This window comes from Balaenoptera ricei, chromosome 2, assembly GCF_028023285.1.
Source record: "Balaenoptera ricei isolate mBalRic1 chromosome 2, mBalRic1.hap2, whole genome shotgun sequence".
NCBI classification, from domain to species: Eukaryota; Metazoa; Chordata; class Mammalia; order Artiodactyla; family Balaenopteridae; genus Balaenoptera; species Balaenoptera ricei.
Genome location: NC_082640.1, coordinates 104,500,653 through 104,520,196, shown reverse-complemented (window position 1 = coordinate 104,520,196; position 19,544 = coordinate 104,500,653). Strand labels below are relative to the sequence as shown.

Here is a 19,544-nt window from a genome sequence, read left to right as displayed (position 1 = left end):
AAACTTTTAAACACACACACACACACACACACAAAACTGTCTCCTTCACCACAGGTAATCTGAGAAGGACTGGTCTAGATAACCATCAAATTCAAATTATCAGCCCTAGAGTGATCAGCAGCAATTTAAACTTTGCACCTGGAAAATAAGGTCCATATGAAACTATTTTGCTGTCTTTCTTAGTCAAGAGGAGTAAAGTTGGGTTTCTGACACTACTCTTTTGCTTTGCAGAAAGATTTCTGCAGTCAGAGGGTTTTTTTGGTTTTTTTTAAAATTTATTTTATTTAATTTATTTTTATTTTTGGCTGTGTTGGGTCTTTGTTGCTGCACGCCGGCTTTCTCTAGTTGCTGCCAGCGGGGGCTACTCTTTGTTGCAGCGCTCTGGCTTCTCATTGTGGTGGCTTCTCTTGCTGTGGAGCACGGGCTCTAGGCGCTTGGGCTTCAGTAGTTGTGGCACGCAGGCTCAGTAGTTGTGGCGCACGGGCTTAGTTGCTCTGCGGCATGTGGGATCTTCCCGGACCAGGGCTCGAATCCGTGTCTCCTTCATTGGCCACCAGGGAAGCCCCAGAGTTATTTTTATAAAGGATAACTACAATCTAGCTAAGGAAAAATTTGTTCTTAGAAAATATCCAGTATTTCTAGTTAAGAGTGTAAAATTGTTTTAATTTGGCTTTTTTAGGTTACCAAAAAGATATGTTTAACTTTTGAATCTATTAATCTCACCATCTTATCCTTTTATTGATATTTATCTTATTTCTTAAGTGATCTCATTCAGCAGTCTGGAATAACCTGATCTGTATTGGCTATCCCATGCTGTACCACAGCTATTCAGAAAGCCGTTAACAAAGTGCAGTCAATTTTAAGCTTTATTTATGTAGTAATAGATATCGAGGACTGGATCTTATACTGATAACACATTGAGAATTATAACTTTGCTTGAAACACCATCACATATGGGAAAACATCTCTAATTTGGATAAGCAGAAAAACTGCATTTATTAAATTACTGCAAAATTAAACTATAAAATACTAATTGTTTTTGTCAAAGATATAAATGGAGCATTTCATTTTTTCAGCCTTTTTCTACCAGACCCTGGGTAGGGACCTGAATATAGTAGATAGCAATGTTTTCTGCCTTCGTGGAGTTTACTTTTTTGGGGAAGACAGATGGTAAATGAACAGGAGAAAATGTTATCCTCTGCAGTAGTAAAAGAACTCCTAACTAGAACACTGAAATGCTACTTTCTATATGAAAGGAGAAACTTTTAAAAATAAGTATTATCTGTGAAATTATATTTGGGAATAACTGCTAACATTTTAAATTTGTACAACCATCTTAGAAAGCAATTTACTTTTTAACATAGTTCTACTTATAGGAATTTATCTTAAGGGAATAATGTAAATTGTGAAAGGCAGTATGCTTAAAGATATTTATTATACAGTTATTTACATTAGGCAAAATTAGAAGTGGTTTATCCAAAAAAATAGGGGAATAATTAAATGATGGAAGATCTACTAGATGGAACATTTTTCACCCATTTAAAAATAGTAATGAAGAGTAAGTAGCCACATGGAAAAATGAATGATGCACTGTCAAATGGAATAAAAACATTTAATTATGATTAAAGCTGTAAAATGACAAAAATCCTTTTATCCTGGGTAAAATGATATATGTTCCTTTTTTTCCCTAAGGGAGAAACAAAGACTGAAGAAAATACATAAAACTGTTAGTGGTGTGGAATTTTTAGTGATCCCTCTCTCCTCCCCTTCTTGCTACTAGAATTATCTACATTGTATCTGGTCTTATAAGGTCCCTTCTAAAATATAGATTTGACCAGGTCATTTCTTTGCTTATAGCTCTCCTACCCCAACACATATAACATTCACTATCAAGTATATTTAAAATTGATTAGCTTGACTTTCAAGACTGTTCAGACCTTTTTTTCCCAAAGTCCTGTCTTGCCTACACCTCTACAAATTTCTAGTCTTCAGTGTCTTTGCTTATACTATTTTCTCTGCCTAGAATGCCCTTCGTTTTCCATTCTCTACCTTATGTAAGTCTATTCTTCCTTAAGCGCCACACTCAAATGTCATACCTTTTTAAAGTCTTTCCTCCCTATCTCTTTTTCTTACAAATTAATTTCTTACTTTTGTCTATGTTTTAGGTCCTCCCAATATATTCCTTATAACATTGTATTATAATAGATATTTTTTTTCAGTGCAGAAATTACATATAGTATCTCCAATGATTGTTTGGCACATAATAGACACTCAGTAAGTGAAGAGAAATTGGTTAACTGCTAACGCTTTTCATTTGTTACAGGGGCATTTATGCAATGAACCTTTGGATATGTACAGTTATTTACATAACCAAGGAATTGGCATTTCACTTGCTCAGTTCTATATCTCATGGGCTGAAGAATATGAAGCTAGAGAAAACTTTAAGAAAGCAGATGTGATATTTCAGGAAGGGATTCAACAGAAGGCTGAACCACTGGAAAAACTGCAGTCCCAGCACCGGTAAACTGCTTCTCTGGAGCTTGTCTTAACTCGTTAAAACTAATAACAGTCGTTTTACATCTGAATAAAGTGCTCTCTATGGATTGGCAATTTAACTTCATTGCTATTCAGTTTTTTAAAAGACATATTTAAATATTTTCCATTTAACATTCTGTAAAATGTACTCTTTGGTGTACAGTTCTATACATTTTCACAAGTGAGTAGAGACATGTAACCATTACCATAATCAAGATATAGAATAATCTCATCACTCCATAGAATTCCCTCATGTTATCCCTTTGTTGTCAACACCTACTCACAATCCCAACCTCTAGCAGCCACTGATGTATTCTCCAGCCCTATAGTTTTGCCTTTTCCATAATGTCATATAAATGGAATCATACAATATACAGTCTTGATTCTGGCTGCTTTCATTTAGCATAATGCATTTGAGTTGTAAGAGTTCTTTATATATTCTGAAAACAAGTCTTTTGTCAGATGAGTGATTTGTAAATCTTTTCTCCCAGCTTAAGTATGGGAGTGTTTTTTATAGAACAAAAGTTTTTAATTTTGAAGAAGTTTAACTTACAATTATTTCTTATATGGATCGTGCTTTTGGTATATCTGAGAATTCCATCTAGCTGAAGGTCACAGAGGTCACTCCTATGTTTTTATCCTGAAGTTTTATAGTTTACTTTTTACATTTAAATCTGTGATGCATTTTGAGTTAATTTTTGTAGGAGGTATCGAGGCTGTTTTTTTTTAAATTTTGCATATGAGCCTCCATTTATTCCTGTGCCACTTGTTGAAAAGACTTTCTCCATTGAATTACCTTTGTATCTTTGTCAAAAAGCAAGTGATCATATTTGTATAGGTTTATCTCTGTTACTCTCTTTTGTTCTATTGATCTCTGTGTCTATCATTGGTATATATCACACTATCTAGATTGCTGGAGTTTTATAGTAAGTCTGGAAATCAGGTAATATGAGTCTTCTAGCTGTTCTTTTTAAGTCTTCTAGTTCCTTTGACTTTGTGTATAAATTCTAGAATCAGCTTCCTGGGATTTTGATGAATATTGTGCATGAACAAGGTATATTTCTCCATTTATTTAGATCTTTGATTTCTCTTAGTGGGCTTTGGTAGTTTTTGTCTTTCAAGGAATTGGTCCATTTCATCTAAGTGATGAGTTTATGGACATAGAATTGTTCCTAGTATTCCTTTATTATCCTTTTAATGTCTGTAGGTTATGTAGTAACCCTCCTTCTTTCGTTTTTCATATTGGTAATCCTGATATTGGTCTTCTCTTTTTCCTCTGTCAGTCTGGGTAGAAGTTTATTGATTTCTCTTGATCTTTTTAGGGAATCAGCTTTTGGTTCCATTGATTTTTCTCTTAATTGATATTCTGCTCTTAATTTTATTAATTTCTGCTCTTCATTATTTCCTTCTCTGTGCTTGCCTTGGGTTTAACTTGTCCTTCTTTTCCTAATTTAAGGTGACACTTAGAGTACTGATTTCTAGAACTTTCTTTTCTAATATAAAAAATTTCTGTCTAAGCACTGCTTTAGCCATATCCCACAAATTTTGATATAATATTATGTTTTCATTTTCATTCAATTCAAAATATTTTTTAATTTTCTTTATGTCTTCCTTTTGATCCATGGGTTATATAGAAGTGTATTGTTTAATTAGGACGTGTTTGGAGATTTTTCAGATATCTCCCTGTTACTGATTTCTAGTTTAATTCCATTATGATCAGAGAACATAATTTGTATGATTTCCATTCTTTTGAATTTATTAAGGTTCATTTTATGGCCCAGAATATGGTCTATCATGGTGAATGTTTTGTGTATACCTGAAAAATATGTCTTTTCTGCTGTTCTGGAATAAAATGTTCTGTAAATGTCATTTAGGTCAAGTTGATTGGTAATCTGTTCTGGTATTCTGTATCCTTGCTGATTTTCTGTCTACTTGTTCTATCAATTACTGAGAGAGGAATTTCGAAGTTTCTTTTATTGTGTTTTGTTTGTTTGGTTGTTTGTTCGTTTTTCTTGCCGCATGGCTTGTGAGATCTTAGTTCCCCAACCAGGGATTGAACCTGGGCCCTCGCCAATGAGATTGCAGAATCCTAACCACTGGACTACTAGGGAATTCCCTCTTTTATTGTGAATTTGTTTCTTCTTTGAGCTCATATCAATATTGCTACATATATTTTGAAGTTCTGTTGTTAGGTGTATACACATTTAAAATTGATCCCTTTATCATTATATAATGTTCATCTTTATTCCTGATCATACTCATTCTGAAGTCAGCTTAATCTGATATTGATACAGCCAGTCCAGCTTTCTTTAGTTTGCACGGTACATCTTTTTCCTTTACTTTTTTTTTTTTTTTAACAGTTTTAGAGTTGTGCAGCCATTGCCACAATCTAATTTTACAACATTTTTAACACTCCAGAATGAATTCCATACTTATTAGCAGTCACTCCCCATTCCCACTCGCCCCAGTTCCAGGCAACCACTAATCTGCTTTCTCTCTCTGCATTTGCCTCTTCTGGACATTGCACGTAAATGGAATCCTACATTATGTGGTCTTTTGTGACTGGCTTCTTTCACTTAGCATGTTTTCAAGGTTCATCATAGATGAACATAGTTGTGGCATATATCAGTATTTCATTCCTGTTTATTGCTGAAGAATATGTCATTCTATGGACATACCACATTTTGTTTATCCATTCATCAGTTATTGGGCATTTAGGTTTTTATTTTTTGGCAATTATGAAATAATGCTGCTATAAACATTCACATTACAGGTTTTTATGTGGATTCCCTTTTACTTTTTTCTTTTTAACAAAGGGAGTTCTTTTTTTTATTGAAGTATAGTTGATGTACAGTATTATAAAAGTTACAGGCGTACAATATAGTGATCCACAATTTTTAAAGGTTATACTCCATTTATAGTTATTATAAAATATTGGCTGTATTCCCTGTGTTGTATAATATGTCCTTGTAGGTTATTTTATACCTAATAGTTTGTACCTTCCAATTCCTTACCCCTATGTTGCCCCTCCCCCTTCCCTCTCCCCACTGGTAACCACTAGTTTGTTCTCTATATCTGTGAGTCTGTTTCGTTTTTATTTTATTCACTGGTTTGTTGTATTTCTTAGATGCCACATATAAGTGATATCATACAGTATTTGTCGCTCTCTCTGACTTATTTCACTTTGCATAATCCCCTCCAAGTTCATCCATGTTGTGGCAAATGACAAGATTTCATTCTTTTTTATGACTGAGTAGTATTCCACTGTATATATATACCACATCTTGTTTATCCATTCATCTGTTGGTGGGCACTTAGGTTGCTTCCATATCTTTTTTGTTTTGTTTTTTTGTTTTGTTTGTTTTGTTTTGTTTTTTGGTTTTTTTTTAACATCTTTATTGGAGTATAATTGCCTTACAATGGTGTGTTAGTTTCTGCTTTATAACAAAGTGAATCAGTTATACATATACACATATTCCCATATCTCTTCCCTCTTGCATCTCCCTCCCTCCTACCCTCCCTATCCCACCCCTCTAGGTGATCACAAAGCACCGAGCTGATCTCCCCGTGCTATACGTCTGCTTCCCACTAGCTATCTATTTTACGTTTGGTAGTGTATATATGATGCCACTCTCTCACTTTGTCACAGCTTACCCTTCCCCCTCCGCATATGCTCAAGTCCATTCTCTAGTAGGTCTGTGTCTTTATTCCCGTCTTACCTCTAGGTTCTTCATGACCTTTTTTTTTTTCCCCCTTAGATTCCATATATATGTGTTAGCGTACCTTGGCAATTGAAAATAACACTATTCTGAACACTGGGGTGCATTTATCTTTTCAAATTAGTGTTTTTGGTTTTTTCGGATATATACCCAGGAGTGGAATTGCTGGGTCATATGGTAGTTCTGTTTTTAGTTTTTTGAGAAACCTCCATACTCTTTTCCATAGTGGCTGTAGCAATTTACATTCCTACAACAGTGTACAAGGGTTCCCTTTTCTCCACATCCTTGCCAACATTTGTGATTTGTGTTCTTTTTGATGATAGCCATTCTGACAGGTGTGAGGTGATACCTCATTGTGGTTTTGGTTTTCATTTCCCTGATGATTAGCGATGTTAAGCATCTTTTCATGTGCCTTCTGGCCATCTGCATTTCCTCTTTGGAAAAAAGCCTTTTAAGGTCTTCTGCCCATTTTTTAATCAGGTTGCTCCTTTCGCTTTTAACCTGTCAATGTCTTTATATTTAAAGTGGTTCTTACACACTAAAGAGTTGGGTGTTGTGTTTTTCTCAGTTCTCACAGTATCTTTTATGTGGTATATTTAGAACATTTTAATGGAGTTATCAATTTTGGGGGATTTAGATCTGTTATTATTTGTTTTCAGTTTGTTCTCTGTCTTTTGTTCCTCTCTTGCCCCTTTCCTGTCTTCTTTTGGATTATTTGAATTTTTTTTTTATTATTTCATTTTAATTTATTTTATTGGCTTTTTGTCTGTTACTTTTTTAGTGGTTGCTCTAGGGTATATTATACATATATCTAACCTTTCACAGTCTACTTAGAGTTAATATTTTACCACTTCAAGTAAAATATAGAAGCTTTATAACCATATAGGTTCTTTATCTTCCCTACTTTTTTGATACACTGGTTGTATGTATTATATTTACATACATTGAAAACCCCATCAGGGACCTCCCTGGTGGCACAGTGGTTAAGAATCTGCCTGCCAATGCAGAGGACACAGGTTCGATCCCTGGTCCGGGAAGATCCCACATGCCCCGGAGCAGCTAAGCCCGTGCGCAACAGTTGCTGAGCCTGCGCTCTAGAGCCAGCGAGCCACAACTACTGAGCCCACGTGCCACAGCTACTGAAGCCCACGCACCTAGAGCCTGTGCTCCACAACAAGAGAAGCCACCGCAGTGAGAAGCCTGCGCACCGCAAGGAAGAGTAGTCCCCGCTCGCTGCAAGTAGAGAAAGCCCATGTGCAGCAACAAAGACCCAACACAGCCAAAAATAAATAAATTAAATAAATAAATTAAAAAAAAAAAAAGAAAACCCCATCAGACAATGTTATAATTTTTGCTTTCATCAACCATACATATTTTAAAGAACTTAGGAGAAAAATAATATTTTATATTTACCATTTTTGTTCTTTCTTTATTCCTGAAATTCCAAGTTCTCCTCTGGTATCATTTCCTTTCAGCCCAGTGAGGTTTTTTTTTAGCCATTCATTTAGAGTGAGTCTTTTGTCAAAAAATTATCTTAGTTTTGTTTTCATCTGAGAATGTCTTTATTCATCTTCATTCCTGAAGGATATTTTCACTGGATGTAGAATTCTGGGTAACAGTTCTTTTAACATGTTTCTGTCTTCTGGACTCCATGATTTCTGATGGGAAATCTGTAGTCATTTGAATGGTTCTTCCCCATTTTTTGTAATGTGTTGATTTTCTCTGGGTATGTCTAAGATTTTTTTCTTTAACATTGCTTTTCAGCAGTTTGATCATGATGTGTCTAGGTGTGATTTCCTTTATGTTTAATCCATTTGGGGATTACTGCACTTTTTGAATTTGTAAATGCATGCCTTTCACAAAATTTGAGAAGTTTTCAGCCATTATTTTAAAAATACATGTCTATACCTTTTCTTCTGGGACTTCAGTTACACATATGTTAGACTTTCTGATATTGTCCCACAGGTCCCTGAAGCTCTTCATTTTAAAAAAATTTTTAACCTTTATTCTTTCTGTTCTTTAGGGTGACCAATTTTTATTGATTTGTCTTCAGGTTCATTTACTCTTTTCTCAGTCTTCTCCATTCTGATAATGAGTATATCCAGTAAATTTTTTATTTCAGATACTGTGTTTTTCAGGTCTAAAATTTCCATTTGATTCTTTTTCATACTTTCTGGGTGTCTGCTGAGAACTACTATCTTTCCATTCATTTCAAATGTTTTTACCTTTATCTTATGGAGCATCATTATAATAGCTGCTTTAAAATCTCTGTCTGAAAACTAACACCTGGGTCATTTGATGTTTGTATCTGTTGATTTTTTTTCCTTTGAGAATCAGTCACATTTTCCCAGTTCTTCGTGTGTGAGGTAATTTTGGATTATATCCTGGACATTTATCCTGAATTATTCGACTCTAGGTCCTGTTGGTTGATGTTCTCTGGAGAATATTGATGTTGTTGTCTTATTAGGTAACTAACCTTCAGATATCATAATTTCTTTTTCATCTTATGTGGGTACTGGTTCCAGTGTCAGTTCAATTTTCTAAGACCTTTGGGTCTATCCCATGTGTCTGTTGCTCTGGGGTTAGTCTAGGACTTGGGCAGTGGTTTATACTATAGTTCAATTCTCAAAGCCTTTTCTCTGCTGCTTTGGGTCTGCCCTGTGTATGCCTAGCTCAGGGGTGAGTCCAGAGCTTGTGCCCATTCATGTATAGAATTAGGAGATCCCTTTCTTCAGCTCATCCTCTCCAGTGTTTCTTCCATACTCATTGGCCCTCAGAGTCCCGTTTTCCCAGTCCTCTGGCCAGGAAGATGAGGTTTCTCTAGGAGTTTTAGCTTCCTACACCACCAGTGTAACAATTCAAAGTGAGGAAAAGAGATGAAGGAAAAAAACAAAACAAAAAAACCAGGAAGCAGCCCTGTGTGGGTTGTTTCTTCAAGTTTGACTCCTCTCCACAGTCCACTTGCTTTTGTTTACGTTTCAGAGACCTCAGTTGCTTTTTTGTATTTGTCTAGAGTTTTTAATTATAATCAGTGAGAGAGAGAGAAGCTATCATGAGCTTGTTCCATCTTGGCCAGTATTTGCAGTTTATTCAGTTTTTTTACCCTTTTGATAATGCTTAAAACTTGGGCAGCAGCACAGGAAGTTTAGTCTTCAAACTTCTGCCAGCTTTGCTAAAGTAAAATGTCCTGTTGGATGCAACTTCATTTCATCTGATTCAGGAAAAATGGTGGGGTAGGGGGTAGGGTGGGGATTCTATGTAGAGAGAGAAAGACACGCAGCGATAAAAATAGACGTGGCAAGATGTTAACAATTAGTGAATCTAGGTAAAGGGTATATGGGTGCTTATTTACTCTTTCAACTATTTTGTGAGTTTAAAAAGTTGATGGGAAACTCTGATCTTAATAAATTCTATGATCTTAATCTTAGACACCCTGATCTGATCCTGAGATCAACCTACTGGTGCTCTTCAGAGTATTTTTAATTGGTCAGATTTGGACATACAGAGGGGGAGCTAAATCATTCTAGCCAAAACCTTTTCTGATTTCAAGGTGGCTTTCTTTATTCCTGAGAGAATAAACACTTGCTTTTGGCTATTTCTATATATTTCTTCCCCTATCCCGCTTTTCGCCCTTGTTTAACAAATTAAGAAATTTGTATTTGGTGAGTAGTGTTCATCTCACCAAATGTTAATTGTCCATTCTCTTACTTTAGACAATTCCAAGCTCGAGTGTCTCGGCAAACTCTGTTGGCACTTGAGAAAGAAGAGGAGGAGGAAGTTTTTGGATCTTCTGTACCACAGCGAAGCACACTGGCTGAACTAAAAAGCAAAGGGAAAAAGACAGCAAGAGCTCCAATCAGCCGTGTAGGAGGTGCTCTCAAGGGTAAGTTTGTTAAGTGTTATTATGGGAAGCTCTTAGTCTCAGGTGGTAGGCAAATTATGTAAGGAGATCATGTATAAATATATATGTGGACATTGTCCTTCTGTTCTGAGTACTAGGTAGCAAAAAAGAAAAGTCTAAGGAGAACTGAGATCACAGTGTGCAGTAACACTAAAACATGTCAGCATTTTGTGTCTTAATTAAGAAAAACCCATTCTGAGGCCCTTATAATGCAAAAAAACAGAGAGAGAGGAAAAGAAAAACCTAACCTAATATACAGGGAGCATCTAGAGTTTCTCAGTTTTAGTTGTTAGTTGAAAGAATATATGCAATAATACAAGTATTATCAAAGTAAAGCTTACGTGTACCAAATCCTCAAAGAATGTTTTAACTTGGTCTTCAGCTTTTGGGGGGTCAGAAATTGGGCTCTCTTTGTATACCTAAAGATGATCAGTAATAGCTTTTTTAAAAAGTCACTATTTTTTAGGGAAATTTAGGTTTACAGCAAAATTGAGTGGAAGGTACAAGGATAAATAATTATTAACCAAATTTATAGCAGTTAGACATGTAGACCAGATTTTTAAAAGAAAATCTTATCCCTTTCCTGATATCAACTTTTAATACTCAGAATGGGGACTTCCCTGGTGGCACAGTGGTTAAGAATCTGCCTGCCAACGCAGGGGACATGGATTTGAGCCCTGGTCTGGGAAGATCCCACATGCCGCAGAGCAGCTAAGCCCATGCACCACAACTACTGAGCCTGCGCTCTAGACCCTGTGCGCCACAACCACTGAAGCCCGTGCGCCCTAGAGCCCATGCTCCCCAGCAAGAGAAGCCACTGCAATGAGAAGTCCGTGCGCAGCAACAAAGACCCAACGCTGCCAAAAATAAATAAAAATTAATACTCAGAATGTTCCTTGGAGATCTGAGAATTAGGGTATAAGGAATATAGTCTTAAAGAATATTTCATCCAGAGCATGATGAAGCTTGATTCTAATAAGCAGCCCCACTAAAGAGACTACCACTAATAAGTGGGCTAATTCGTTTTTTCTAGATTCAGTACATTTCAGCTGATTTCCATTGAGAGAAAGTTTTAAACTGAAAAATGAAGATTAAGATTAGGTTAATCTGGTAAAATTAGGCAATGTTAGAATGATGACTGAAGGAAGATGTAGAATTTGTTTTTTGGATATCTATGCATAAAAGATTACAGGTGAGGGAAAAGAGGTAGGGTATAAGTAACATACAGAATGGACTTAAAAATTACTAATTTGATCCATTAAGGTTTTTAAAATTATTATTTTAAAAAATCTGTAATTCTATGGTAGTAGAAGTAATCGCCTTGATTTGGGAAAGAATTAGGTATACCTTCTTGGGCATCTAAATTGATAATTAAAGATTTTACATCAAGTTTTAATATTTTTCTCTTAGCTCCAAGACAGAACAGAGGACTCCAAAATCCAGTTCCTCAACAGATGCAAAGTAATTCTAGAATTACTGTTTTTGATGAAAACGCTGATGAACCTTCTAGAGCAGAGTCATCCAGGCCTACAGGGCAGCCATGGATAGCACCTCCTGTGTCCAGGGCCAAAGAGAATGAGCTGCAAGCTGGCCCTTGGAACACAGGCAGGCCTTTGGAATACAGGGTAAGGACTCTTAGATCCAGTTTATTTGCTGACATAACAAAGACTTCAGAGTTAGGGTAGAGGAGTATTTTTAGCATCTCTTCTAATTCCTCTTGAATAATTAGGCATGGTCTGCATATGTTGTGTCAGAATGTAAAACCATGGTAATTTTAATTTTCTTCTTCATCGCCAGCCTCGTGGCAATACAGCTTCTATGGTAGCTGTACCCACTATGCTTCCCAGTTTTACTCCATATGTGGAAGAGACTGCACAACAGCCAGTTATGTGAGTTTGGTTTCCAGATATTTTGAGGTGGGAATTATTAAGAGTGGGCAGGGGCACCTATCCTAGTTCCCAAAGGCATTTTCTTCTTTGTGGGGATGAAGGTAAACCAAAGTTTTATTTCCTTTACATCTGTATTTTTTTGAGTATGTTAGGGCTAAAAGACTATTTGTTAGCATTATTAAGGAATAAACTCAATAGGTTTATATTTACATTGCTGTAGTCAAAAACAGTCTCTGTGATTTAAATGAGGTGTTCTACCTTTGTTATTGACAGTAATGAGAAATTATGGCAGTTTTTCCTTGTAACCTGCTTTTTCTTTCTGGATGTCTTTTTCTTCCTAACCCTTGGCATTTCTGTTTATAAGAAAAAATATGATAGATGATGATTAAATAATCAGGCAGTCTGAGATTCAGTCTAATATGTAACATTGTGGAGTTCTAATATTAGGTCGTATTTTGCACCCCATTGCAAGAGTTTCCTCATAACTAAGCTATAACCCTTCGTATATGCTAGGTATGATGTTTGTGTGGGATTTTCATAGAGTCTTTTATCAGTTGAGCAAGTTGAGGAAGGCTTTTAAGCATGTAGATGCTTGGGCCATTAAAGATTCTGATCCAGTGTATCTGAGGTGAAGACCAGGTATCTTTAGTTGTAAAAAGGTACATAAGAAAATAAAAGATATATAAGTGATTCTGATCCATTGTCCAGATTGAGAACATCTGCCCTATCCCGACAGATGTACTTTATGCTTCATTCTTTTCAAACCTATATTACCACTCTCATTCTTCCCCCTCAGCTGAGAACGTTGGATTTCACATCATCAGTTCCCTAAATGCTATATTCCTGTCTCTAATTCTTTGGGGTGCTAAACAATGGAAAATGGGCTGTATTGCATAAGTTGACTTCATTTCATACACTGGCTTTGATTTAGATATTTCCACAGACATAGAAAGCAAACTTATGGTTACCAAAGGGGAAAGATGCGGGGAGAGATAAGTTAGGAGGTTGGGATTAACATATACACACTACTATATATAAAATAGATAACCAACAAGGACCTACTGTATAGCACAGGGAACTATACTCAATATTTTGTAATTACCTATAAGGGAAAAGAATCTGAAAAAGAATATATATATAAATATATATATATGTATAACTGAATCACTTTGCTGTACATCTGAAACTAACACACAAATCAACTATACTTCAATAAAAAATTTTCTTTAATAAAAATAAAAATATTACCTCCTTTAAAAAAAAAAGATATGATATTCAGATTTATTTTTACCTATAAGTAATAAAAGCTATATTATGACCCTAACTTACACCTAATTTCCTTCTTCATCATAGTAGTACTCAGAACATAATTGTTGATGGACCATGTAAATTATTTTTAGCCTGTTTTCTCAGTCTTTTTTGTTTCTGTTTTTTTGGAATCGATCACAAATAGCCTCACTACTGACATTGTCCCTGTGTTCTGTCAAAACGTAAGAAATAACTCATTTGATCTGTATGGTGAATAATAATTATCTTGCTTCTTTTAGGACACCATGTAAAATTGAACCCAGTATAAACCACATTCTAAGCACAAGAAAGCCTGGAAAGGAAGAAGGAGATCTCCTGCAAAGAGTTCAAAGCCTTCAGCAAGAGTCTGAGGAGAAGAAAGAGAAAATGATGTATTGTAAGGAGAAGATTTATGCAGGAGTGGGGGAGTTCTCCTTTGAAGAGATCCGGGCTGAGGTTTTCCGGAAGAAATTAAAAGAGCAAAGAGAAGGTATGCGTATTGATCTAGTTCAAGTTTGTAAAACTAACTTAGTTGTAGGAAGACTGAGTTGATACGTTAAGTCTGAGGAACGTTACCCCGTTGTGTGCACCTTATGTGATGCTTCTGTGGTTTCTATGTTTCCCCATTCAGGCTGAACTTCCGTTGTTGCTTTCCATGAGACCCTGAGGGAAATATTAAGCAACTAAGTTTGTGTTCAAAAGTAAAGGAACCGCATGACCAATTCATAATTTCCCTGCAATCGGCAGACAGAAAAGTGCTTTTCCTAACATTTCCTAAATATTTCACTTTACTTTTGATACTTCGACTGAAATTTCTCCCAGGGCTTATTCAGGTTAACATACTCACTCATTTAGATGATAGTTATGTGTACTGTTTATTAAAGACATTATGTTCTTTCTAAGGTAAGGGAAGCTTCACTATAAATTGAAAAACTGGGAATTTGGGGGAAGTGGGAAGTGGTTCTGATTCTGAAGCCTAGAAGTACTTGGGGGTAAGAGGCGTGAAGAATAGGCTGAAAGTAGGGAAGTATAGCATTTGGAGCTTAAGGCATTAGAAGATGCGCGAGAGTACAGAAAAGGAGGTAGGGGAGAGTCCAAAAATAAATTTCATTCATTTAGACATTTTGACAAGGATCTATACCAAGAAAGAAGAAATTTTTTTTTTTTTAAACACAGGCATCCAGAGTAACCTACTATTGCAGCTCAGCTCACTTAAGGAGATGTGGCATTCATAAGGCTAGCTGGGAAACTTAACCATCACTTATAATTTGTTAGAGAAAAAAATATTTCAGAGTTCCAGGTGACAAGTTAGAAGCAAACGTCTGTAAAGCAGACTGTACGTTTGGAATTGCCTTATTTGTTATATCAACTGGTGCCTTCCAAGGTTGACAGAAGTGCTCTGGGCTCAAATAATACATTGAAAAATGAAATCTACATGTCTAGGTAGGAGACAGGGAATGGTTAAAAAGCAAGGAGCTGGTTGTGTAAAGCTTTTAGAAGTGGGAACCACCACAACAAAGAAGTAGGCTAGCAGAGTAGCCAAATAGGAGCTGGGAAAGGAACTAGGTACTTAGATTAAAACTACCGTTTCCTGAAGGGAAGGCTCTAGCTAAACCAAGTATATAAAAGTAAAATAGTACATTTTATTCTCAACTAGCCAAAGAAGGACCTGAGCTACGGTTAGTTGGGATTTGAGTTGATAAAAAGAAGTATTGACCTTTGAGGATACTTTAATACTCGTTTCCTAACCTTGTCTCTGAATCTAGTTTGTACTCTTATAAATCCTTATGCCTATAAGAAAGAGGTTTCTTCTTATATTGAAAACTAGCTTCAAAGATTGTTGCAGACTTTCACTCTCAGGTAGGGATATGAGAAATGAGGAAGCCACAGGTTAGGCCTAAAGACAAGGCTGTTATCCTTTCTTCCCATTGCTACTTCCACACCATTTTCCCCCTCCTCCTTCAAAAAGCTTCTTTCGGATTCATGTCTTCCAATATTTTTTTTCTACCTCTTGAGCCTCCTTAGTGTTCTCACCTCAGACTTTTTCGTCACTCCCTGTCACTCATTAACTGACTAAGCACCTGGCTCATATCTTACTTTCTACTCCCTACATCATCCACTATATTGTATTCACCTGGCAGAACCTCAACCCTGGTTAAATCCAGCTCTCTGCTCACACTCTGTACCTGCATCCAAGTATTGATAGTTTAAATGTAGCTGGAGAAAAATGCAACTGTGTGTATCGGTCTCATTTTAAATTCTTTTTTTTTTTTTAATTGGGGTATAGTTGTTTTACAATGCTGTATTGGTTTCTACTGTGCAGCGAAGTGAAGTTCCCTGTGCTATACAGCAGGTTCTCATTAGTTATCTATTTTATACATATTAGTGTATATATGTCAATCCCAATCTCCCAATTCATCCCACCCCACACTTTCCCCCCCTTGGTAACCATACGTTTGTTCTCTGCATCTGTGTCTCTATTTCTGCCTTGCAAACCAGTTCATCTGTACCATTTTCCCAGATTCCACATATATGCGTTAATATACGATATTTGTTTTTCTCTTTCTGACTTACTTCACTCTGTATGACAGTCTCTAGGTCCATCCACATCTCTACAAATGACCCAATTTCGTTCCTTTTTATGGCTGAGTAATATTCCATTGTATATATGTACCACATCTTTTTTTTAATATATAAATTTATTTATTTTTGGCTGCATTGGGTCTTTGTTGCTGTGCGCGGGCTTTCTCTCGTTGCGGCGAGCAGGGGCTACTCTTCATTGTGGTGCACGGGCTTCTCATCGCTGTGGCTTTTCTTGTTGTGGTGCACAGGCTCTAGGCATGCGGGCTTCAATAGTTGTGACATGCAGGCTCAGTAATTGTGGCTCACAGGCTCTAGAGCACAGGCTCAGTAGCTGTGGCACACGGGCTTAGCTGCTCCGCGGCATGTGAGATCTTCCCAGACCAGGGCTTGAACCTGTGTCCCCTGCATTGGCAGGCGGATTCTTAATCACTGTGCCACCAGGGAAGCCTGTACCACATCTTCTTTATCCATTCATCTGTTGATGGACATTTAGGTTGCTTCCATGACCTGGCTATTGTAAATAGTGCTGCAATGAACATTGGGGTGCATGTGTCTTTTGAATTATGGTTTTTTCTGGGTATATGCCCAGCAGTGGGATTGCTGGGTCATATGGTAGTTCTAGTTTTAGTTTTTTAAGGAACCTCCATACTGTTCTCCATAGCAGCTCTATCAATTTACATTCCCACCAACAGTGCACCCTCTCCAGCATTTATTGTTTGTAGATTTTCTGATGATGCCCATTCTAACCGGTATGAAGTGATACCTCATTGTAGTTTTGATTTGTATTTCTCTAATAATTATTGATGTTGAGCATCTTTTCATGTGCCTCTTGGCCATCTGTATGTCTTCTTTGGAGAAATGTCTATGTAGGTCTTCCACCCATTTTTTGATTGGGTTGTTTGTTTTTTTGATATTGAGCTGCATGAGCTGTTTGTATATTTTGGAGATTAACCCTTTGTCCATTGCTTCGTTTGCAAATATTTTCTCCCATTCTGAGGGTTGTCTTTTCGTCTTGCTTATGATTTCCTTTGCTGTGCAAAAGCTTTTAAGTTTCCTTAGGTCCCATTTGTTTATTTTTGTTTTTATTTCCATTTCTCTAGGAGGTGAGTCAAAAAGGATCTTGCTGTGACATATGTCAAAGAGTGTTCTTCCTTCGTTTTCCTCTAAGAGTTTTATAGTGTCCAGTCTTACATTTAGGTCTCTAATCCATTTTGACTTTATTTTTGTGTATAGTGTTAGGGAGTGTTCTAATTTCGTTCTTTTACATGTAGCCGTCCAGTCATTTTAAATTCTTGACCACAAATCTCAAATGAGCATTTACCAGTGCCTAACAATCATTCTAGTTTCCTGGTAGGTGAATTTCTTCTTTCTGCTAAACAACTAATTTAATTTTCTTTCATATTTTCAAATCTGCATCCCTGTCCCTCCTCACCTATAAACTCGTTTCTAATTTCATTGAGAAAATAGAAGGAATGTAATAGTAACTCCATTTTCTTCCACCAAATCTGCCATATCTGCAATCTGTACCTATACACTCATTCTTTTGGTTAAAATTAACGTTTCTGGGGTTTCCCTGGTGGTGCAGTGGTTAAGAATCCGCCTGCCGATGCAGGGGACACGGGTTTGAGCCCCGGTCTGGGAAGATCCCACATGCCGCGGAGCAGCTAAGCCCGTGTGCCACAATTACTGAGCCTGCGCGCCTAGAGCCCATGCTCCGCAACAAGAGAAGCTACCGCATGAGAAGTCTGTGCACCGCAACGAAGAGTAGCCCCGCTCACAACTAGAGAAAGCCCGTGGGCAGCAATGAAGACCCAACATGGCCAATAAATTAATTAATTAATTAAATTTAAGAAAAAAATTAATGTTTCTCTGTTCCTATCAAAGGAGTGGCCCTTTTTTCTTCCCCTTCCAGCATTTTCCCTTTTTACTAAACCATTCTCACTAATTTATACATATATACTCTGTCTCCATTCTTTAAAAAAAAAAAAAAAATCTCCATTATCCTCATATTCTTCTCCAGCTACTACCCCATTTTTATACTCTCTTTCACAGCAAAATTTTGGGGAAATTGTAATCTTCTTTTGCTGCCTGTTATTTCCTCAAGCATCCCTTCTATTCCAGTGATCATGGTGACCAGAAACCTCCTTTTTGCCAAATCTTATGGCTCTTTCTCAGTCCTGATCTTTACTGACCTCTTGGCTTCATTTGGCATAGTTGATGAAATACTACTTTATGAAATGCTTCTCTTGGCTTCTTCCTTGATGTGTATTCCCACTCAGTTTCCTTTACTACTGTTCTTCTCATTCAGGACCTCTTCCTGAGGCCCAGGGGAGAGTTCTGAAGTATCCCAATTATCTTTTCTTTCAACAGCTATCTTTAGGTAATAGATTAAATACTGTTTGCAAGCCATGGAGTCTCAAATTCATATCCCCATCCCTGACATTTCACCTGAACCGCAGACTCACATTTAGTTGCCTGCATCTATTGGCTATCCTAATAGACATTTTAAACTCAATCTAACCAAAAATAGTTACTGGGACTTCCCTGGTGATCCAGTGACTAACACTCTGCACTCCCAATGCTGGGGGCCCTGGTTCGATCTCTGGTCAGGGAACTAGATCCCACGTGCTGCAACTAAGAGTTTGCATGCTGCAACTAAATATCCTACATGCCTCAACTAAAAGATCCTGCATGCCACAAGGAAGATCCTGCATGCCGCAACTAAGACGTGGTGCAGCCAAATAAATAAATATTTTAAAGAAAAACAAAGTTAGTGATTTCTGTCACAAACCACACCCCAATATGCAAATGTACCACAGGCTTCCCTATCTCAATAAAAGGCATCCCCATGCACGCAACTGGTTCAAGCCAAAAAAAAGTCCAGAAGTCATCTTTGATCCCTCTTTCTTTACCATTCCCCCACATCTAATGAATAAGCCTATCAACTTTACCACCAAAAAATTTCATAAATCTTTCATTTATCACCATTCCCATTGTTACCTCAATCGAAACCACAGTCTTTTAGCTGGACTACTGCATTTAGACTTTCTGCCCTCATTCTGGCCTTAACACAGTCCATTTTATTCACAGCAAATTATCTTTTTTAAAAAGTCAGATCATGTCACTCCTTTATTTAAAATTCTCCAGTGTTTTTTCATTGTCTTAGAATGCAGTAGAGTCTTTACCCCTACATGATTTAGCTGTTGCCTACCTCTCCAACCTCATCTTTTACTTTGTTCCCTCTATCTGTGCTACAACCATGTTGGCCTTCTTTTGGATCCTTGAACACAATAATCTTGTTCCTGCATTAGGACCTTTGTGCCAGCTAGTCCTTTGGCCTAAAATCTTTCCCCAGATCTTTATATGACTGGCCCCTTGTCATCCAGGTTACAGCTTTCTAATGTAACTTTCTTAGATGATCTTCCCTGATCTCTGGTCTTAAGTAGCCCCTGACCTCCATCCCCCTACCCAGTGACACATTCTCACATCACCTATTTAGTTTTATTTTTAAAACTGATTTTTCTTATTAATTTCTGTGTTTGTCTCTCCCAAATTGAATGTTAGCATCACATGACCAAGGACTTTGTATTATGTACCACTAAAACCTAAATTCTTAAAGTTGTGCTTGGC

The 19,544-nt window shown here is 36.9% G+C and overlaps 1 protein-coding gene across 1 annotated transcript in view; it reads left to right on the top strand.

Annotated features, from left to right (window-relative positions):
- BUB1B (BUB1 mitotic checkpoint serine/threonine kinase B) overlaps positions 1-19,544 on the top strand; it is a 57,115-nt gene that overhangs the window by 11,363 nt on the left and 26,208 nt on the right. Inside the window, exons 5-9 of the mRNA XM_059915585.1 lie at positions 2,324-2,520; positions 9,968-10,137; positions 11,566-11,780; positions 11,953-12,044; positions 13,592-13,821. Coding sequence (XP_059771568.1) covers positions 2,324-2,520; positions 9,968-10,137; positions 11,566-11,780; positions 11,953-12,044; positions 13,592-13,821 — 904 coding nt within the window. The remainder of the gene's footprint in view (positions 1-2,323; positions 2,521-9,967; positions 10,138-11,565; positions 11,781-11,952; positions 12,045-13,591; positions 13,822-19,544) is intronic.